Here is an 18,787-nt window from a genome sequence, read left to right as displayed (position 1 = left end):
CCGAACATCTCAAGCCGAATATTGTCCACAGATTGGCCAATGCTGACCTCTATTGCTCAGCATTGGCCAACATCTATGGGGACCCAAATTTTCATAATTTGAGTCATTGGAACATCATTCAAGCCTTGGCAAGGAAAGGGGTGTACGTAGCCGAGCCAACCGATGTTGCCCTCACAGAAACTGTGCTCATCCAAGTCACGCCTATCAAAATGGTAACTTTTTAAGTTTTTTACTACTGTATTATAGTAAGATTTTGTACCATTTAGGTATGTTTTAATCTGCAATTTTTAATTCAAATTTCTTAGTATGTTTTTAAGACCAACTTTCAACCTGAAACTTTATTTACAGTCTGCGCATTTGGCTGTAATAGAGGCCATGATGGCGTTGTACATTCGAGAAGTGGTTGTAGCAGAGAGAGCTGTCGTAGTGTTACAGAGAGTCGGCAGTTCTAGCAAGGAACCGGAACGCACACCCCAAGATCAGGAGGAAGCACTGGTGCTGTGGATCAACCACATAACACAAGCCTTACAAGAACGAACACACCAACACGTGCAGTCTCAGGTAGATGATGTAATAGTGATAGTTTCTTAATAGGCATCAGATCTTGGGACTGATCTGTGCGGTGTTGATACAGTTTCCCCTTTTTGTAATAACTGAAGACATTGCTGTAATGCAGAAAATTATTTTTGCTTGAATATAGTTTTTTTTTATTCATAGTCTACACTGATTTACTGTATAAGCAACTACACAATAATAAAATTAATTTCCCCCCAAGAACTTCAAAAGAAAAATCCGAGAATCAGTATTAGGTTTTAAGCAGCAGTTAGTTTATAGAATTATACTAACCTATTTACAAGTACGACATAACATAGGTATGGTAATCTTTTGAATTATTAAATCCAAAGGAATGTTTGTTTACTTTTAACATGGAAAAGGTAAGTAAATTAAAAAGAAAATATCTTATCAACTAATCCAAAAATAATCAAAAGTTCATATTTGAATATTTGGATTGGATTGATTCTGGCTGAAAGTGCTTCAGATGGAAGAGTTTGAGAGAACTTGCTTCACAAGTAATTTCATGAAGAGATACCGATCTAAAAACGATGATGCTGAAAATGTTACCAAAGAAATATTCCTCTGTAGGGAGTTGCTGCCATCGTGCATTACTTACGGGTCTTTCCCCCATCCCGAGTGTCAAGTATCTTACAGTATTTGGTGATTTGTGTTCCAGCTGAAGCTCCTCATAAAATGAAAAAATTCTTTAAAGATTGTTGTATATAATTAGGTTTTGATGTTTGGTGGTGATACCATAAATGAGAAAATATTTCTCTATGACTTTGCTTTTGGAGATTAGGAGTTTTAACCACTTTGATTTTCTTGAAGATGATTCATAGCAAAGTTATGTATTACTTATTAGAGTAAAGAAAAAATGTCTAGAATTGCTTTGCCCAAAAATAGTTGTTAATTATTCAAGTATAAGACACATATAGTTTGCTAGTTGTCTTGGTGAAGTTCCTTTTAGAAATTTCATTAAAAGTCATGGAGATGTTTTTGGAGAAATATAGGTTTTGGATTTTTTTTTCCTACATATCTGATATCTAAAAATTTTCAAGTAATATATGCATTCCAAAATACAAAGAATTATTGTTAAATGTAACCTCACCTTTCAGGAACAGGAATTGCCGGTATTTCCTCGAATTCAGGACCTAAGCGATCTGAGCGATGGCATAGGTTTGGCTGCCCTCATAGCATTTTATTGTCCACAAGAGCTTCAGTGGGGAGACATTGCTGTTGCAGATCCTCCCTCCATTGCAGATTCTATTTATAATATTGGCCTTGTCATTAAATTTTGCCAAGAGAGCCTACCTTATAACCCTTGCCTCCTAACCAAAGAAGATATTGTATATATGCACAGGTAAGACTGGATGGAGTATCTCATGAATAGAATGTTGTGATTACATATTACGTCAGGCAATGAATATTTTATTGATTTTAAATGTTATAATCTTTCAGTGGATTTATTTGCTATATATCTATGATTTGAATTAGGATAATGAATTATTTAGTATATCTTTATACTTTGAATTAGGATAATGTAAGAAGATTCATATTGTTATTTTCAGTTCCATAAAGCAGAATGTGCTGGCTTTTGTAGCAGAGCTGTTCTTCCTATTGGAGCTGGAACCAGTGTCTTGCGTATCATTACCAGGTACTAAGAGGACCTCCTCCAAGTTCATCCAGCTCTCATCACCAGGTCTGTTATAACAGAAGGCTTTCCTCTGAATTTAATATTAGTCAAGGCTTTCAAGAGAAAGTTTGTCCTTTTTTTTCTCTTCATTCAACTTATTGAATGGAAAATATGACTTGGTTATTGATGGGGAGCTAGATGACATGGAAGCAGCATCATCTTGAAACATGCATTTAACTTTTATATATTAACCCTTTTACCCCCAAAGGACGTACTGGTACGTTTCACAAAACCCATCCCTTTACCCCCATGGACGTACCGGTACGTCCTTGCAAAAAAATGCTATAAATTTTTTTTTTTTTTTCATATTTTTGATAATTTTTGGAAAAAATTCAGGGATTTTCCAAGAGAATGAGACCAACCTGACCTCTCTATGACAAAAATTAAGGCTGTTAGAGCAATTTAAAAAAAATATACTGCAAAATGTGCTGGGAAAAAAATAACCCCCTGGGGATTAAGGGTTGGAAATTTCCAAATAGCCTGGTGGTAAAAGGGTTAAAAATGCTTTGGTGAATGACTTGTCATATAGAAAGTGTGCTTGAGACTGCAGGTGGATTGATGGTAATGATTTTATCTTTTGCATAAGTCCAACTATATATTTATATTTCCTTCATCTTTACTAAAGATTTCCAGTACAAATATGTTCAGTACATCTGAAGTGGAAAGATCTTTGCGTGGTTTTATTGAAGCAAGCTCATTGGTTTCAATCATGCATAGCATCTGGTGTAACAGAAAGCACATTAGATTGTACATGTATTAGCTCTTAAGTATTTACATAACTAGCATTTCATTAGAGGTTTTCTTTATAAAATTTAGTTAGAATTCAAAGTACATGTATTAGGCTGTAGTTGCTATTAACAAAGCACTTCACAGTGGAGTGATTGACTAATAAAGGTAATTATATAAAATTAGTTGTTGCAAGAGCACTGCAGGTATTACAGTACTATTGATTTAGAACTGCTGTGTGTGGTTGCAGTGTTGCCTCTTGCTTGCGTGGCTATGTCGGTATGTAATGTACAACCTAGGTCCTATGGTATACTGTACAGGTGGTGGTGGTTGTAGCGGTTGGAGTGGGTACCAACGGAGTATGAAGGTCATCCCTGACCTCCGAGCGAGCCTCTCGCCCTCCTCTGCCCACTCCACCGCCTCCTCCTCTTACTCCTCTGCCCGGTCTTCCACACATTCACATCATCGGTCTCCTTATTCCACGCTGAGAGGTATACTAACCCTTGAGTTGCTTTTTTCCTTTCTGTATTCCCCCTTCACTCCATTGCTTGTAGTGAATTACTGTATTAATAGATGTTATTTGATACTTAGGCACTTTGGTACGAATTTTCTTTTTAGTGTATGACTAGTTGTAGTGATTTTATTTGAGTGCATGAATGTAGAATGCTTTTAGAAGTAGAAGTAGTTGTTACGTAGTAGTTACAGTTTTCCATAGATGGGCACTGTCAGGATGAATAAGTATTATAGGGAGGCACTGGAAGGTTAGGTATTCTTCAGTTTCTGATTACCTCTATCAAAGAAAGTATTTACAGTTCAGATTATTTTTAAATATATTTTGTTTATTAGGCACGAGGATTATGTTTGCAAAACGTTTAGTGGATTTTTAGGCAAGTTTAACCGAAAGGTATGTAGAGAGAATTATAGGGGGACTGGTCCTCTGATAGAGGTTTGTGATATCCGAACATTCAGCAAATATGTTTGTCTTTGTGAATGCTTTCTTTTGAATGTACTTACTATCAGCGTTGGTATGATTATGGATGAATCATTTAGCTGAATGACAGAGAATGTCCTGGTTAGCCAATAGATTGTAGAGTTAACGGGGGTTTTTAAGTTTTATCCTAGTGTCTCCTATATTTGGATATGATAATTTCTCTATGTAACCATATCTACATTTTAACATTTTGAATAGTTTCTCATCCAAGTTCCCATAACGACCAGAAGAGTATTAGCTTGTATGGTTGCAGATGGGACTATTATTTGATAAACAGAAGTACTATTATTCAGGATTTGAAACCATGAATATACGCAGTTTTTGGTTTTATAATTTTCTTATAAAGTCATTTCAGGGAATGAAATTCTAAAACCCTAACAGCTTTTATTAAGTTTCCTTTGTTGATAATTGTAGTAATTGAAGGGTAATAAGACTCTCTATTCACATATAAATGGGAAATAGGATTACAGTATAGAAAGTTTGATGTTGGATGTTGAATGTATGAAATCACTATTAGTTTTTGTATGGCTCAATTTTACTGTATTTCTTATCAATTTAAAAAAAGTACAAGAAACCAAAACAATAGATTGGCAGAAGTAAAATATCTTAACAGTAAATGATTCATAAAATCTTGCCATAAACTGAAGTTTTTGTAATGGCTGTCCTCTTGATGATAAGTGCAAAGAAATAATTGTTTGAATGTAAATGTAAACCAATTTAAATGCTTCCAATGATAATATAGTTTTTATTAATGAAATGTACATATAAAAGAGACAACAGCATTGTGTGCTGTATGCTTTATTGTCAGAATATAGTACATCCTGTTCGTATTGAAGCTGCCAATATTTTCCACCATTTCACTGAAACTAATCTCACCTTCACTGTTTTCTTTTTTGATATCACTTTCACCTTCACTATTGTGATTCCTAGTCACTATGCCTCTCTCTATTATCAAAAAATTCTTAGATGAATCTTATCAGTATCTGCTTAGTTGATAATTCAGTATCAATAGCAATATCACGAGATTAACACGGTAATACATGAAAATCTGTTCTTATTCAATCATCACCTGCTACATGTATGGCATAATATATATTAAACCAATAGAATTAGCAATCATACCATTTTCTAAAGCAGTGGGAGCCATTATTTTGGTTGACATAGCCTGCTAAATAATCGGCAATTGTGGTCATTGGATTAAGGGATTCATTTTTAAGCCATTTTGGTCTTAGCGTGGTTTTGAGGTTGAGGCTTTGTCCTTTCATGAAAAGCGTCAAATATTTTATTATCTGTGCTGTTCTTGCATTATCGATTTCAGTCAGAAATTAGGAAGGTTAAATGACGGAATTAGGTGCTAGTCGTAAGGTTTAGGCCTGTATAGAATTTATTACAAGAAGTTCAGTTACTGTGGTTTCAATGACAAAGATACTTTAATTTAGAATTTGACGATACATATTTCCTTATTTTTCAGCCATGATCTCTTTAGGCTATTTTTTCTTGGGTTAAAATTCCTTTATATAATCAAATTTTTTTTTTTTTTTAATTGATTAATTTGCCCACTTGAAGCTTTGATGAAATCTTTTGACATAGATAGCAGTCTTTTCATCTTTGAAAGCTCTAAATCTTAATCATCAAGATTGGATGATTCAACAGCTTTTTAATTTCTTAATCACCTTGTACAGTAATTACAGTTTTAAGCACAATGCTGTATGTGTATTTGATGGAATCTCTGGCGTGGTCACATTTTTGTGTTACAGAACCAGTTTGTACTGGCCTCTGTATTTTCATGCATTATTTTTAAATCTCTTAGTTTTTAACTCTCTAGAAATTCCAGTCAAATTATACAGATTACTTATGACAATGATGTCCTATTAAGCAGAATACTTTTACGTTATTGCTACACATTTAGAAAAAGCAAAATGTCAAAATGAAGTGAGAAACTTAAGTTCAATTCATTCTTTTTGTGGATAACTTAACTTGATATAAACAGAATCTCAGTATTTGTGGAAAGGATATCTTTTGGTAGCATCGAGACCTCTTGAAGGTTCAAAATGAATTTCCCCATGAGTTTTATGTTTGAGGTTAGAGGCTATTATTGCAAAATTCGGATGATACAGCATGTTGTATAGCTAAGCATTTTAAATCCAAGGCATGAGCATGGGAATAATTATTAGCAATGAGTATGTTTGTAGTATATGTAGGTTTACTAAAAATGCAAGATATGTTTGTGAATGATTTAGTATGTATTATATGAAAAAGATTTATAATTTCCAGAAAGTTGAAGACTAAAATCTATATAGTACATGTTTGAAGTGGGTTTTAAGTATTACAAAAACCAAATAAAGGGTTGAGCTCTGGTGATGTAAAATATTTGGTAGTGTTTTTTTTCATTCATTTGTAGTAATGGATTGATATAATGTAAATTGTAGTTTCAAATTATATAAAAAATTCTGCTAAAATTCTCTCTCAAAATTTCTGTAAAACTGAAATGTTTGAACTTGCAGTTTTTTTTTTTTTTTTTTTTTTTGAATTTTGACCATTGATGATTCTCTTGTGATGTAGACAGAGCATGGTTAGAATGTTGGATAATTGGCAACAGCTGAGGTCAACACTAGATATATATGTTGATATGATGTTGATAGTGTACTAGGAAATACAGCACTCATTAAAAGATTTGGATATGGAGTAACGACTTGATTTATTCTTGGATAAATCTTACCAAAAATCAGATCAGTTGCAAATTAATTACTGTATTAATGATATAAGATTTATGAATGTTGTACAAAATTTGTAGACAAAAGTTTTAGAGGTATACACAAAATCAATGTAGTTATTTGTTGTTGGTGGAACTACGCAGGAATTATTTGATTTTTCTTACCACTACTTGACCTGGGAATTCTTGTTCTTGAATAGAAAAGTCAGATTCATCTAGAGTCCTCTTGAAGTAGGGATTCCTCTTGGAAAGGTGGTAGAATCTTGTAATTAGGAGCGAGGATTTTAATCATTAAAAAAAATGATTTTTTGTCTTTACAGTGACTGTTTTTTAGTATAAAATTTAACTCTAAAATGCTGAGATTTCCTTATAACAAGAAGAAATTCAAAATCTCCTTTATCAAACTTTAGTCATGTAATATTTCAGAGAATCAGTTCATTCAGCTTTTTACCATATTCTTTGTTTTCTATCAAGGCTAAAACTCCTTATAGGTTAACATCCTTGTAAGGGACCAAAGGAAAAGAAGTCTTCATTGTGGATATACCACTATCCGCCAGTGCTGATTCTTTATTTCAGGTTCAGACTGCAATAGAGCAAGATAAACAAATAATATAAGAGAATAGGTTAAGGGTGGGAACCCAATCATTATGGAAATCTTGTAGCTTCAGCCATAGTAGGGGTCTTTTATAGCCTTATCAATTTTGATACAACAGGGTGTTATTTTATGTTACCGCTTCCACTTTATGTTGCTGTTTTAGCCGGGGGATACTCTTCAATTTCATTTAAATTTTCCTAGGAAATGTAGTCAGTGAATGGGGCATTGTAGGTCAGCAAACTTTTAGTTCCTTACAATAAGTATATCTGTATCTTGTATTATGAATAGAAAATGGTTGTAGTTCCTTAGTAACCTTACAACTTTCTTGATATGTGTGGCGCCTTGACCCAACACAGATGCTGGTAGTTAGTGTGCATGCTATAATGAGTTGGGTAAAGTCAAATTGGATTAAATTTAATTAGTCCTTACCTCTAGTGGAGGTAGTTTTTCTAGACTTTGATTTATATCAAGATAATGAGATTATTAGTCTAAGGTAATTGATTTTCAGTGTTGAAAAACCTGGGATTTTAGTTTTAAATGGAGTTAAACTATTGCTAATATGCAATTTTTTAGCTATGGTACAAGTGACTAAGAAAGAAGACAGCACTAACAGTACAGTACACTGTTGAAATGCATAGTCTGTAGAAGGGACATCACTATATTGTAGTTGTAAATGTTTAGTTCCAAAAGTGTATATTGTTCACCATTACTACTTATCCTTTAAAAGAACATTATTATGAATCTGAGATGACATTTATATTTATGGTTGCTTTCATTCCTTATTTTGTTATATCAAATACCCTCCTGTCAGTCTGTAGGGGTTGCATAGGTTACTTATCCCTGTAGTACCTGTTGCAGTGTTTGCTTATACAATTGTAAGATATCTGAATGGGAGGCAAATTTTATGTATGGACAATGATTTAGCTTCCAGCAGACTTAAATATTATGCTTTTATTGAAATATTGAAGTGTGTGTTTTCCTTAAAGTTCTGTTTATTTATTTTTTTCAGAATTTCTCATTTAAATTTTTGTAAGGAATGAAATGATGAATCATATAACCATGTGTGTTACAATTTACTAATATCTAATCTTTCTGTAAAAGTAGAATATTTCATGTGATGGTAAAATGTAAGTTTGATGAAATTCTAATGGTTTAAACATGAATGAAATATTGTGTTATTTGTGAATGATGGGAAAAAATATACAGAGTATTGAAGAAAGAAATGAAATTAAGGAATGTATTTGAATGTGGTTGGACTCTTGGTTCCATGCTTTAATAACTTGATGTTTTAAGTTGAATGATAAATTGCCTGAGCTTTTTGAAAGCAGTAAATCCAGCATAATTGGTTACTGTAATGTATATGTGAAATATTTGTTTGCATTCAAGATGGTGTCATAGTATGAGTGACAGACAATCAATATGTACAAAAGGTATCAATTTAGGGAGAATTGGAGATTTTTGTGTCTTTATTTACTTGGTTTCTGTGAAAGCCGATGTGTCGAAAGGCTTCGTCACTTTTAAACCTGGTAAGTTGACATGCATTAAAAATCATCGCTTGAAAAATGGGCAATTTTGCATTTGATAAATGGTTGATTTTTTAGTGAAATTGCCTGTATTGTTTTGGGAAGGTTAGTTGTTGAACAATATTTTTATTGTAGGGTGAATGTGTATATTTCAGGGTTTGTTTATCTTTTTTGTTTTTCCGTTATTGTGTCAATTTTCTACAGTACTAAAAGGTTTCAAAGAAAACAGAGTTAAAGTTACAACAGCTTGAGATCGGGCTAATGTAGGACAAAAGAGATATGCATAATTAGGCCAATTTGACTTATCATGGTTAGATTGTAGAAATTGAAAAGTTAAAACAAGTCATACATGAAATTTTGTTACATACAAACACTATAGTCATATAGACTGTTTCTTGGATGTTGTGTATGGGAGTAAGTGTTGCTAATATTGTATATGATTATGAAACAAATACTTTTTTTTTTTGAAAGACCAATGACTGTACATGGACTTTGTTTTTAGTGGGCGTTTTTAAACAGATGTATAAGATTATGGAAAAAATAGAGTAGCTTGCTAGTTGTGGTTGTTATATCTCCAATATTTTCTCCCACAATGTGTTTGAAATGAATAATTGTTTATCGCACCTGGATGTTTGTTTGCATGTCTTTGAATTAGGATGGGATGCAGCTTACCGGCTTTGAGCTTTAAGCATGTTCATTGTTACTTTTCCCTTTCAAGTTTTCTCTGACCTTTGTCAACATTTGTGTATTGTATTTCTTTCAACGTAGGATATAATGATTTCAAAATGAAAAAGTGATGTTATAGGTTAACAATTTTTTTCAGAAAAGGGGAAGGATATAGTTATGATATAACTTTTAATATTTAATGTTTAATGTCAGTCGTGGAAAACCTTTAGGGTAGTTGTGCAGTCTGGAAAGTTTTTAGATTTCAGCATTATGTATCTGAAGATTTTTTTTATTCAACTGGTTATATAATTTTTCTAGTATATAAAACTCTCAAATCTTGTTAGCTATATTTTACAATCAGTTTTATTTTATAAAGACTATGAAATAACATTACTTACTTCAAAAATTATTTACATGTATCAACACATCCATCAAAGGATATATGTCCAGTAAGCAAATATAAGGAAAGACATTTTTGTTTGAAAGGCCAAGTAATCAGCAATAGGAAAACAGTGATGAAAATGTTACTAAAATTGGTAATTTTTCAACATATTAGTAATCTTGACACAAACTGCATCTGTAATAGGGTCAGTAGTGTTATCAAAAAGAGAAAAAAATTATATTGCAATATTAGTATGTTTTCTCACCAAAAAGATATTAAAACATTGAAAGTATAAAAAAACAACACGTAGTGTGAGAAGTAAAGAGGCTTCATGAAATTACCAAAGATAGAATTAATTGTGCAAAAATTTAGAAGATAGTTCATTATGCAAAATCAGACCATATATTTATGAATTGCAAAAGCACTGGTACATACCAGGAAACTACTACTATGTAGACCAGTGGCTTGTAAAGGTAATTCAAACTAGTAGTAGTACAGTAGAGATAAATGTCGAAGATTAATGTCCGAATATAATTCAGTGTCCTAAATGGGAAAACCAGAATTTTGATAATTAAAAATTTATTTCTAGTCACCTCATGTTCATAATGCTTCTCTCTCGAAGACATATGATACCAACATTTGCCCTATGACAAAATTTCCACTTTTCTTTCCTTTCAGTAAGCTATGTCATCTAGTACAGTACTGCATTGTATTGATACACATTGGTAGTTAGTGGCAATAACATTGGCATGGGTACGCCACAAATCTCTTATCTTGTCAGTCAAAGTCAAAACCAAGTCCTTATCCTTCTGATCTGATATCAATAATCATCGGGGAAGAGGAGGGCTGTAGGAATGAACATTATGCGAGTGAAAAAATACTGTAATAAATTTCAATATTCAAATTCTTTCAGTTTCTTTGAAAATCCCCTGATGATGATGTTCTGATGGAGATGGGTAAGTGAAGGAATGAGTTATGAAATTTATGATTGCTCTTGAATAAAGGAACTCGCATGATACAAGATACACGATAATTTTTTTTTCGTGTGGGGGAGTTGTGTGAAAATTTGGGTGTTGCACAATATGCAAGATCGCAGGAGTAGGCCTATAAACGTTAGTTGTTCCAACACAGGGACTTACCTTGAACTACTTTCTTAAGAGTTACCTGGAACCTCCTCTCAACCGACCAGAGTTTTATGTAGTTTACCCTACTTCCGTTTTCTGTGGTGATAGGCCTATGCGGATGGATACGTGCCCTGAGGGCAACCTCGAGGCAGGCTGCATGTTAGCTTGGGTCTTGACCTTCAGTAAGTTCTCTGGTCGCGTCGTAATATCATCTCGACGCTCTCCATATCTCAGTGCGACCCTTTGTGTCCCCGACTCTTGTGTACCACGTGGTCTGTTGTGCTTACCCTTGTGCTTTCGCGGTTTTAACTTAAATTCCCTCGTGTTTTCACTTGTGTTTCTTAGCGTTCTCTTTCATTTTCCGCTACGTTCCTGTGTCTGGCAGTACAGTATTGTGTTTGTGCGTGATGGAGCATGCCCGCTGTTGTCCTGGGCCTAGGGCCGGGAAGTCGTGTGGAGCGTTTTGTCCAAGCCCGATGTGGATCCGCACTCCCTTTGTTCCTCGTGTAGGGGTAAGGTGTGTTCGCCTTCGGACACGTGTCCTGAATGTGCTTCGTGGAGTGAAGTTCAATGGGTGAAGTTCGGGACTAAGAAGAAGTCGTCAAAACGTTCTCCCAGGAAGGCAAGTCTTTTGTTTTTCCCTTCTTTAACTGTTTTAAGCAGCTGATATTGTTTTCCTTCTATGTCTACCGACTGAATTGTTTGCGGCCGCTTGGGTGATATAATAGATGGTTTGAAAAAGGTTTCAACGCATTTTTAAGGGAGTCGCCTTATACAACGGCACTTTTGATTATCCAGCAACAGCAAAGTCCCAGTGGTGCCAATTACAAAGACTGTTCCCGAATGTAGCTGCACTTCTGATATCAGTAGTAGGTAGTATGTTGGTCAGGGCACCAGCCACCCATTGAGATACTACCACTAGAAAGTTATTGTGTCCTTTGATTGGCCAGACAGTAGTACATTGGATCCCTCTCTCAGGTTATGGCTCATTCCCCTCAAATACGTCCATGACATTAAGTATTTCGACTAGGCTCCCCCGTTTCCAAAAATAGTGCAGTGCTTGCATGTTGTTTGAAAATACAGCTATGCCCTTTTCCATTACCTGCAATTCCTGAGCCTGAATGGCCTTGAACAACAGTAAAAGTTCCAGGCAATTGATAGGAGGAGTTGATTCCGTCCTCGGCCACAACCCATAAAGATGGAGATACAGTAATCTAGAGCAGTCCGGAGCACTCCCTTTGAAGGACACTCCCTTTGAAGGACACTCCCTGTGATAACTGACAAGGATCATCCCACCAATTCATCACAGGAATATGAATTGTGACCAAATCTAATACAGTTTCTGTTTCGATCGAGATGATGTGGAAAGCTCTCATCTTTTAGTGACTCATTGGAATGGATTTCTCTAAAGAAGCTATTGTTCCAGGCAGTCTCATCCACATTTGAACTGACACCAACTTCATCCTCTTGAACTAGACATGTGCTAATGGTCAAGCTTACTTTAGACTGATGTGCACCGCCATCTGAAACATGATGCAACTGTTCAGCTCCTGCTGAATCTTTAAAAGATTTGTTTAATAAATTATTGATGTTTTCTGTTCTACAGGAACCATGCGATAGTTACTGCTATTAACGTGGGTGTGGAGGGGTTGATTGTGAGTGTCCACTAAAGCCAACAGAGGGATATTAAGATCCAGGCTACCAGGTCAGTCTTCTTTCTTGGAATTTGGCGTTGTAAAGAGCATATCAAAGGATCTGAGTTAAGTCAGTGCGAGGCTAGAGTAAAGGCTATTGACTCCATCATCACAGTACACCATCAGAACCTTTACTAAATGGTGCACTAGAACTGCTTGGCAAAACGTAAGGAGTTAGCCTATGGTTGGAAACAGGGCACGTTATGTTAGAATCACTGCCTTTGCGCAAAGATTTTATCTTCAATTTAACAAACCAAGCAACAGATGTAAAGAGCTTATGCTGCTTATTACTCTCAATCCATGAAAGCTTTGAAAAAAAGCTAGAGAAGCATAATCATCTTCCCACCACAGTAATCAACAAGCCTAGTCTTCTCTGGCTTTCCCCTGAACTGAATGTTAGTTGCCTTTTATGTTTGGAGCTCTTAAAAGGCTCAGTTACTAGCTGAACATAAATCTTCATAAGAGCACAAGAAAGCAAATCGCATCCTTCGCAAAAATGATCCAAGTCACAATATTGCTCTCCAGCATTAGATATAGAGAGAATAAGGATCATGATCACCCAGCAATAACTACCTTGAGCAAATCTCACAGGAATTGATAATAAATCCAGTAGAGGCTTAAATTATACAATGCACCATAATCTGGAGTGGGTTTAAAGCTCCAACTACTGAAAAGGCAAAGGTTCTGTGGTGTACCCAAGGTGAGGTTATTGCCATTGACTGCCAGATTGTTTTAATACTTGTACTGTACTTGAGGCATAAACATATTGAAAGGAATGAAAAGGGGAAATATTTTTTGGGGTAAATGTTGGTGTTAAACCAGGCTTTACGAGAGAAGCATACAGTAATGAATATTGGAAGTTTTGTTGAAATGATTATTGATTAGCCAGTCGGTTTTGGAAACCCATAATTGAAATATCTGTTGAGGTCCATGATAAAATCCCTTAGGACAATAATCTAGAGACCTACATCAAGATATTTTACAATTACACACTATTTTCCCGACAAGAGCTAGATTAACTTCAGTTGTCTTACAGTAGATTTACAAATTATTATCTAAAGTAAAGAAATAGGGAAATGATTTTTTGTATAGATTACGTTTATAGAATGTAATGAAGGATGCTTGTGTTTTTAAACTTATGCTTAGTGTTAGTAGTAGAATTATTTTTTTATGAATTTTCTTGCTATTTTAATGTTCCATATTTCACTGTTATTTACTGTCAAGATTGTGGTGTTTTTTGTCTTATTCTAAGGTAAAATATTTCAAGTTATATTTCAATGGCCTTTTCAAACTTGAGATAAAATTGATATCATATCTCTATGGACCAAGTTTCTTTTATTTGTTCTTTCATCTTTTGCATTGCATGGTGTAGGCTATGTAGGTTTTCTTTCTTATCTGGTATGATTGCTGTCTTATTCCTCTGAATAAATCTATTTATATATTCTGAGCTTATTTTGTTGCTTGATTACGCTTCTCCTATAAGACCAGTTATACTCTTAAGCTTTTGTTTATATGTTCCAAATGTATTGATGGATGCGTGTTGTATGTTATTAATGGAATAGGTCGGGGTGGAGTCAAATCCCCTTCATCCGGGGGCAGTGGATCAGGATCGGGCTCAGGGACTGGGGTGCGGCGACAGCATTCCCTGACGGAACGGGATCATCAACGAAGTGATCGTGTCTCCGTCCATGATGGTAAAATTATCAATTTTTGTTTTGACATTTGCAAAGAAAAGCGTCAAAATTATTATATAGAAATAAAATTTGAAGTACTAACCGCATGATGAGAACCTCAAACCTCATTTGGCTGTGGTATTTACTGTAGTATTAAAATATACTAATGCGTTTTATCTATTTTAAGGCGATGTACATATTTTTAATCCTGCTAATTCATCAGCTATTTGTAAATGCAGTAATTGTGTAAATATTAAAACTTGAGTTACTGCTAGTAATTGCAGTTCAGATGCATGGCCAAGATCTATCCCTTTAAAAATTTGGATGCCAAAGAACATGTAATAAGTCTTTGAAATTATCAGCAACTGCTGTTGATACATCAAGAGAGAAGTTACTCATGATGTTTAAACTAAATATAACCAAAAATACACTGAAATGCTGAAACTATTTCTGCTGCGATTTCTTTAGTTAATAGACTATATACCGCAGGAAATTCTCAAGGAATTGCTATATAATTGTGATGAAGTAATTAATGCAGTATCTTTGTAGAGAAGACATGATATATCTTCAAAAGATTGCATTTTAAATTTTTAAAAAGGTAACAATGTGTAGATTGTAATACTGAGCAAATGACTTGATTGTTATTAAGAATGATGTTAAACATTGCCATATGGAAATTGGGAAAAAGATTTCATCAATAGCAGTGTTTTTGTGATCTTAGATTTGAATGTGACTATGAAAAGATGATTACTGTATCACTTGTAAATATAGCTGGTTCTGCTGCCTTTAATTTAAACTGGTATCTGCTTTGTCTTATGCTTTGCTATTTTGCATTACTGTTTTATGTGGGATTGATATTTCAGATACTGATAGTGTTTTGGCTTTGACTAATAAAGTCTATATTGATTTACATCTAAGTAACCTTGTTATAATCAAAGATTACAAGGGACAAGGGTTAAGGGTGACAAGATTTCTTGTAAAGGTACTGTATAAAATTGTTTTGATTTGCTTCACACTTCAAGATTGCAGTTTATACTCTCTAATTTATAAAGGTAAAGACAGTTTGAATAAGGTTCTGATTAGATGTATACAGTACTTTCATGACTGTTAGTAATTCAGGTACAGTAGTTGTTTTTTTGTGAATAACCTAACTTGCACATGTAGGCCAACAGACTTTATGCTAACTCAGTTGAGTAGGTATTGACGGGACCTGTGACTTATCCACCTTTGCTAGAGAATGTTTGTAACTAATGACTTTGCCTGTCTCTGACACTGTGGCGCCACAGGAGACCAAGAAGGGGCATGCGGGGGTTTCAACTGGGGATCAATATACCCCCAGTGGTGGTGGTCTTGCAATCATGAAGTGACTGACAGGGAGTGCATTTACTGCTGGCGACAGTATCAGTCACAAACCTTCGGTGATCAGTATTCGTACTATCTAGCCTCAGCCCAAACTTGCCAGCCCTCCAAAACAGACTTGGTCCCTGCTGGGCTCCATGGAGGCCTTGGGGGAGGAGGAGGAGGAGGATATGCACAGGGTCTGAGCTACAACATACCTGTTAGAGATGACTCCTACCAACACCCCTCCTACGGTCATGGCCTATCACATGAACGTGTAAGGGCTCGGGCCAGTCACCCAGTCCCATCTTATGGTAAAGTGTTTCAGTCAAACTTGGCACCCTTGTGGCACCATGTTGTGTTGTGCTTAGTGTGGCTGGTAGCACACTGCAAGAATTTGATTTCCATAAGTTTTTGTTTTCTCAGGTTATATAAATGGCTGCTGGTTGTTTAGTTTTTCCTTAAATTGCATGAATTTGATTTGAAATGAAGTAATGACATTACCTAAAAAAAGATAGTATTTCTGAAGTTTTCATTGTTTTCCTTTGTTGTTGTAATGCACACTATAGTATACTTCTGATGGTCAGTTACCATAAGTGCTAACCAGAAACTGCTATTTGATGCACTGCCTAAGTTGACCTTAGTGTATTATTCTTGTGTTGTAACCAGTTACACAGGAATTGAATTGGTGAGTTTAGTTTGTACAATAGCTGAAGTTGCTGTGAAGTTCTATGTAATGTAGCATTAAGTGCACAAGGCTATGCGGAATTTGTTTATTTGCACGTTGGCTTATTTCATTATCAATACTTGGTATTGCCAGCAGCCATTTATTAATCAATCCAAAACTGTATAGCATCAAGAAATTTTCAAATATATTTTCATGTGATGGGCCAAAATTGACTGTTTTGTACTTTGTGATAGGGCTGGGGCTTCGGTTTGTGATATGTAAGATTGAAGGCCACAATTACCAAGTATTGATTTAGTGAAAGCTAAGGTTGTGAACTTGGTAGTTTCACTGTGGCATAAATGTTGTCACAGAGTTTTTTTTTAAGCTTTTCCAAGAAGTTTAATAGACAACTGATGGTAACCCTTTAAATAAATAACATTGATTTTTATGTTTACATGCATGTTTTACTTAATGAATTTTATCTCGGATAAGTACTCTTTTAAAAGGTTTGGAAATGAGAGCATGGAAACAATGAGGGATTAAGTGGAAGTTAAAATAATTTTGTAATATTTGAAATTTATTGTGTTAACTTAGAGGTAAAGATGTTTGTAATTTTTATGTGAAACTATAAAAGTATCTTGAATTAGGAACTTTGGACAAGTGAAGAGCATTTGGATGGTTTGTATTTAGTCTGATATTAAAGTCCTGAAAGATTGTTTTATTTGTGCTGAGATATTTCCTTATTTTGGTTTATGTTCGTATGTCCATAAGCGAGAAACAACTTGAGTAAGTTCCACCCAAGACCAGAAATCTAGGTTTTGCTGTGGTACTTACAATATATTATTTAATATTCATATGCCTGTAGTTTTGTTTAGGAATGATCTTTAGTAGTTCCTCTTAGATTATTTGTAAAGATGATGCATACAAGACAAAGCAATGTAATAAGATGGTATGTAGCAAAAGTTATCTTTGAATAGTTCTGTCTGCATGGTCTTTTACAGCAGTTATATTTTGACATTTTATTCTTGAGCAAGTGTATAATTGTAATTATCTCTTTTAAGACTAAAAAAAAAATCCTTTTAAAATGTCAGGAAAACTAGGTAAAAGTTGAGGGGCTAATTTCAGATGTTCATGAGGCCTAGGATCATCAGTTGTGGGCCATCAACTTGACTATTGAGTAAATGATTATGATGATAAAAGCTGATGCAGAAACTGCCATGGTTGTAATTTGCAATTGCAGAGCTTCCCATTAAGCAGACTAATTACTGTACTTATTAATTCAATACTGTACTACCATGTTATTTAATGGTTTTAATTTAATATGGGATATAGAGTTATAAGAAATTGATGTAATCCTCGAGTCAATTCCTCTTATTTTTCAGTTTGTTGAAAAAATAGATGTGGATATAGGATAACGGATATCATTGGGAATGCCTATTATAGGAAATTTTGGAGAAAGGTATACAGTTGATTATATTAAAGCTGGAAAGTACTCAAGACAGGAAAATGGATGGAATTATATCAAAGATAATCTGGGACATTGGTGATGATAATGGGTCTTCTAATAATGGATTACATGTATAACTAATCAAATATATTGATTAGGTACATTCATTATAACAAAAAACTTCACCAAAATGAAATTACCGGTATTTTATCTGATCTTCAAACTGGTCTTGCTCATGGATGTTTGATGAATAATGCTTACGACCCAGTGCCTGTACACACACAATCTATGTCAACACTATTTAGGTATATTTTGTAAATGTCTAAACTTCAACCTATAGGGAGTGAAATATTTTTAGCAAATGAGAGATTTTGTTATTGGCATGTTCAGTCTAGCATATCAATAAGGTTTTTTTTTTTAAGGGGCTGCAATTTTGTAGATAGAATCCCAATATTAGAATTAGGAATATACCCTTCAGATTGCTCTATGAGGGATGAAAATTTTAACTCTGATCTGATTAATGATGATAATTCAGTCATTGACAGGATAATATAGATTCAAACATACTTTACGCGAATGTCCAAACTTTTAACAAAGATTTTAGAAAAAAATAAATTGATAAGTATTACCATTCTTCATTATTAGTTTGTCAGTTCATTGGGATTTTAAATTGATACAATGTATAAGGTAAAATTTAATCAAAAATTTTTTTGAGCTTGATATTAAATTTTGTTTTCTTAATGGAACTTTTTATTCAGCTCTCCGTAGTTTTTCAGGTCTTTGTTAGTAGTGTACTAGGTAAAATACAATACTATCTAAAATAATTCCCATTATCTCCTAAGTAGTTGAACAAAATGAGGTTTCCATTATTGACATGAAATATAGGTTCTGTTATAGTCGCATAGTAACCCACTGAGGTTATTTGATAGTAGAGAATGTTGGCCAAATTTATTAATTTTACACTGAGGTTGCTATATCAGGAATTTTACCCATAGTTAAT

At 34.3% G+C, this 18,787-nt stretch overlaps 1 protein-coding gene across 1 annotated transcript in view; it reads left to right on the top strand.

Annotated features, from left to right (window-relative positions):
* Nucleotides 1-18,787, top strand: part of LOC137639920 (uncharacterized) — a 103,809-nt gene that overhangs the window by 31,098 nt on the left and 53,924 nt on the right. Inside the window, exons 3-9 of the mRNA XM_068372211.1 lie at nucleotides 1-212; nucleotides 349-561; nucleotides 1,671-1,915; nucleotides 2,124-2,254; nucleotides 3,274-3,465; nucleotides 14,225-14,356; nucleotides 15,622-15,987. The exon at nucleotides 1-212 is cut by the window's left edge and continues 4 nt beyond it. Coding sequence (XP_068228312.1) covers nucleotides 1-212; nucleotides 349-561; nucleotides 1,671-1,915; nucleotides 2,124-2,254; nucleotides 3,274-3,465; nucleotides 14,225-14,356; nucleotides 15,622-15,987 — 1,491 coding nt within the window. The remainder of the gene's footprint in view (nucleotides 213-348; nucleotides 562-1,670; nucleotides 1,916-2,123; nucleotides 2,255-3,273; nucleotides 3,466-14,224; nucleotides 14,357-15,621; nucleotides 15,988-18,787) is intronic.

Source organism: Palaemon carinicauda, chromosome 4 (assembly GCF_036898095.1).
Source record: "Palaemon carinicauda isolate YSFRI2023 chromosome 4, ASM3689809v2, whole genome shotgun sequence".
NCBI lineage: Eukaryota > Metazoa > Arthropoda > Malacostraca > Decapoda > Palaemonidae > Palaemon > Palaemon carinicauda.
Note: the sequence above shows the minus strand (reverse complement) of the source record. Positions and strands in the feature narration are given on the sequence as shown.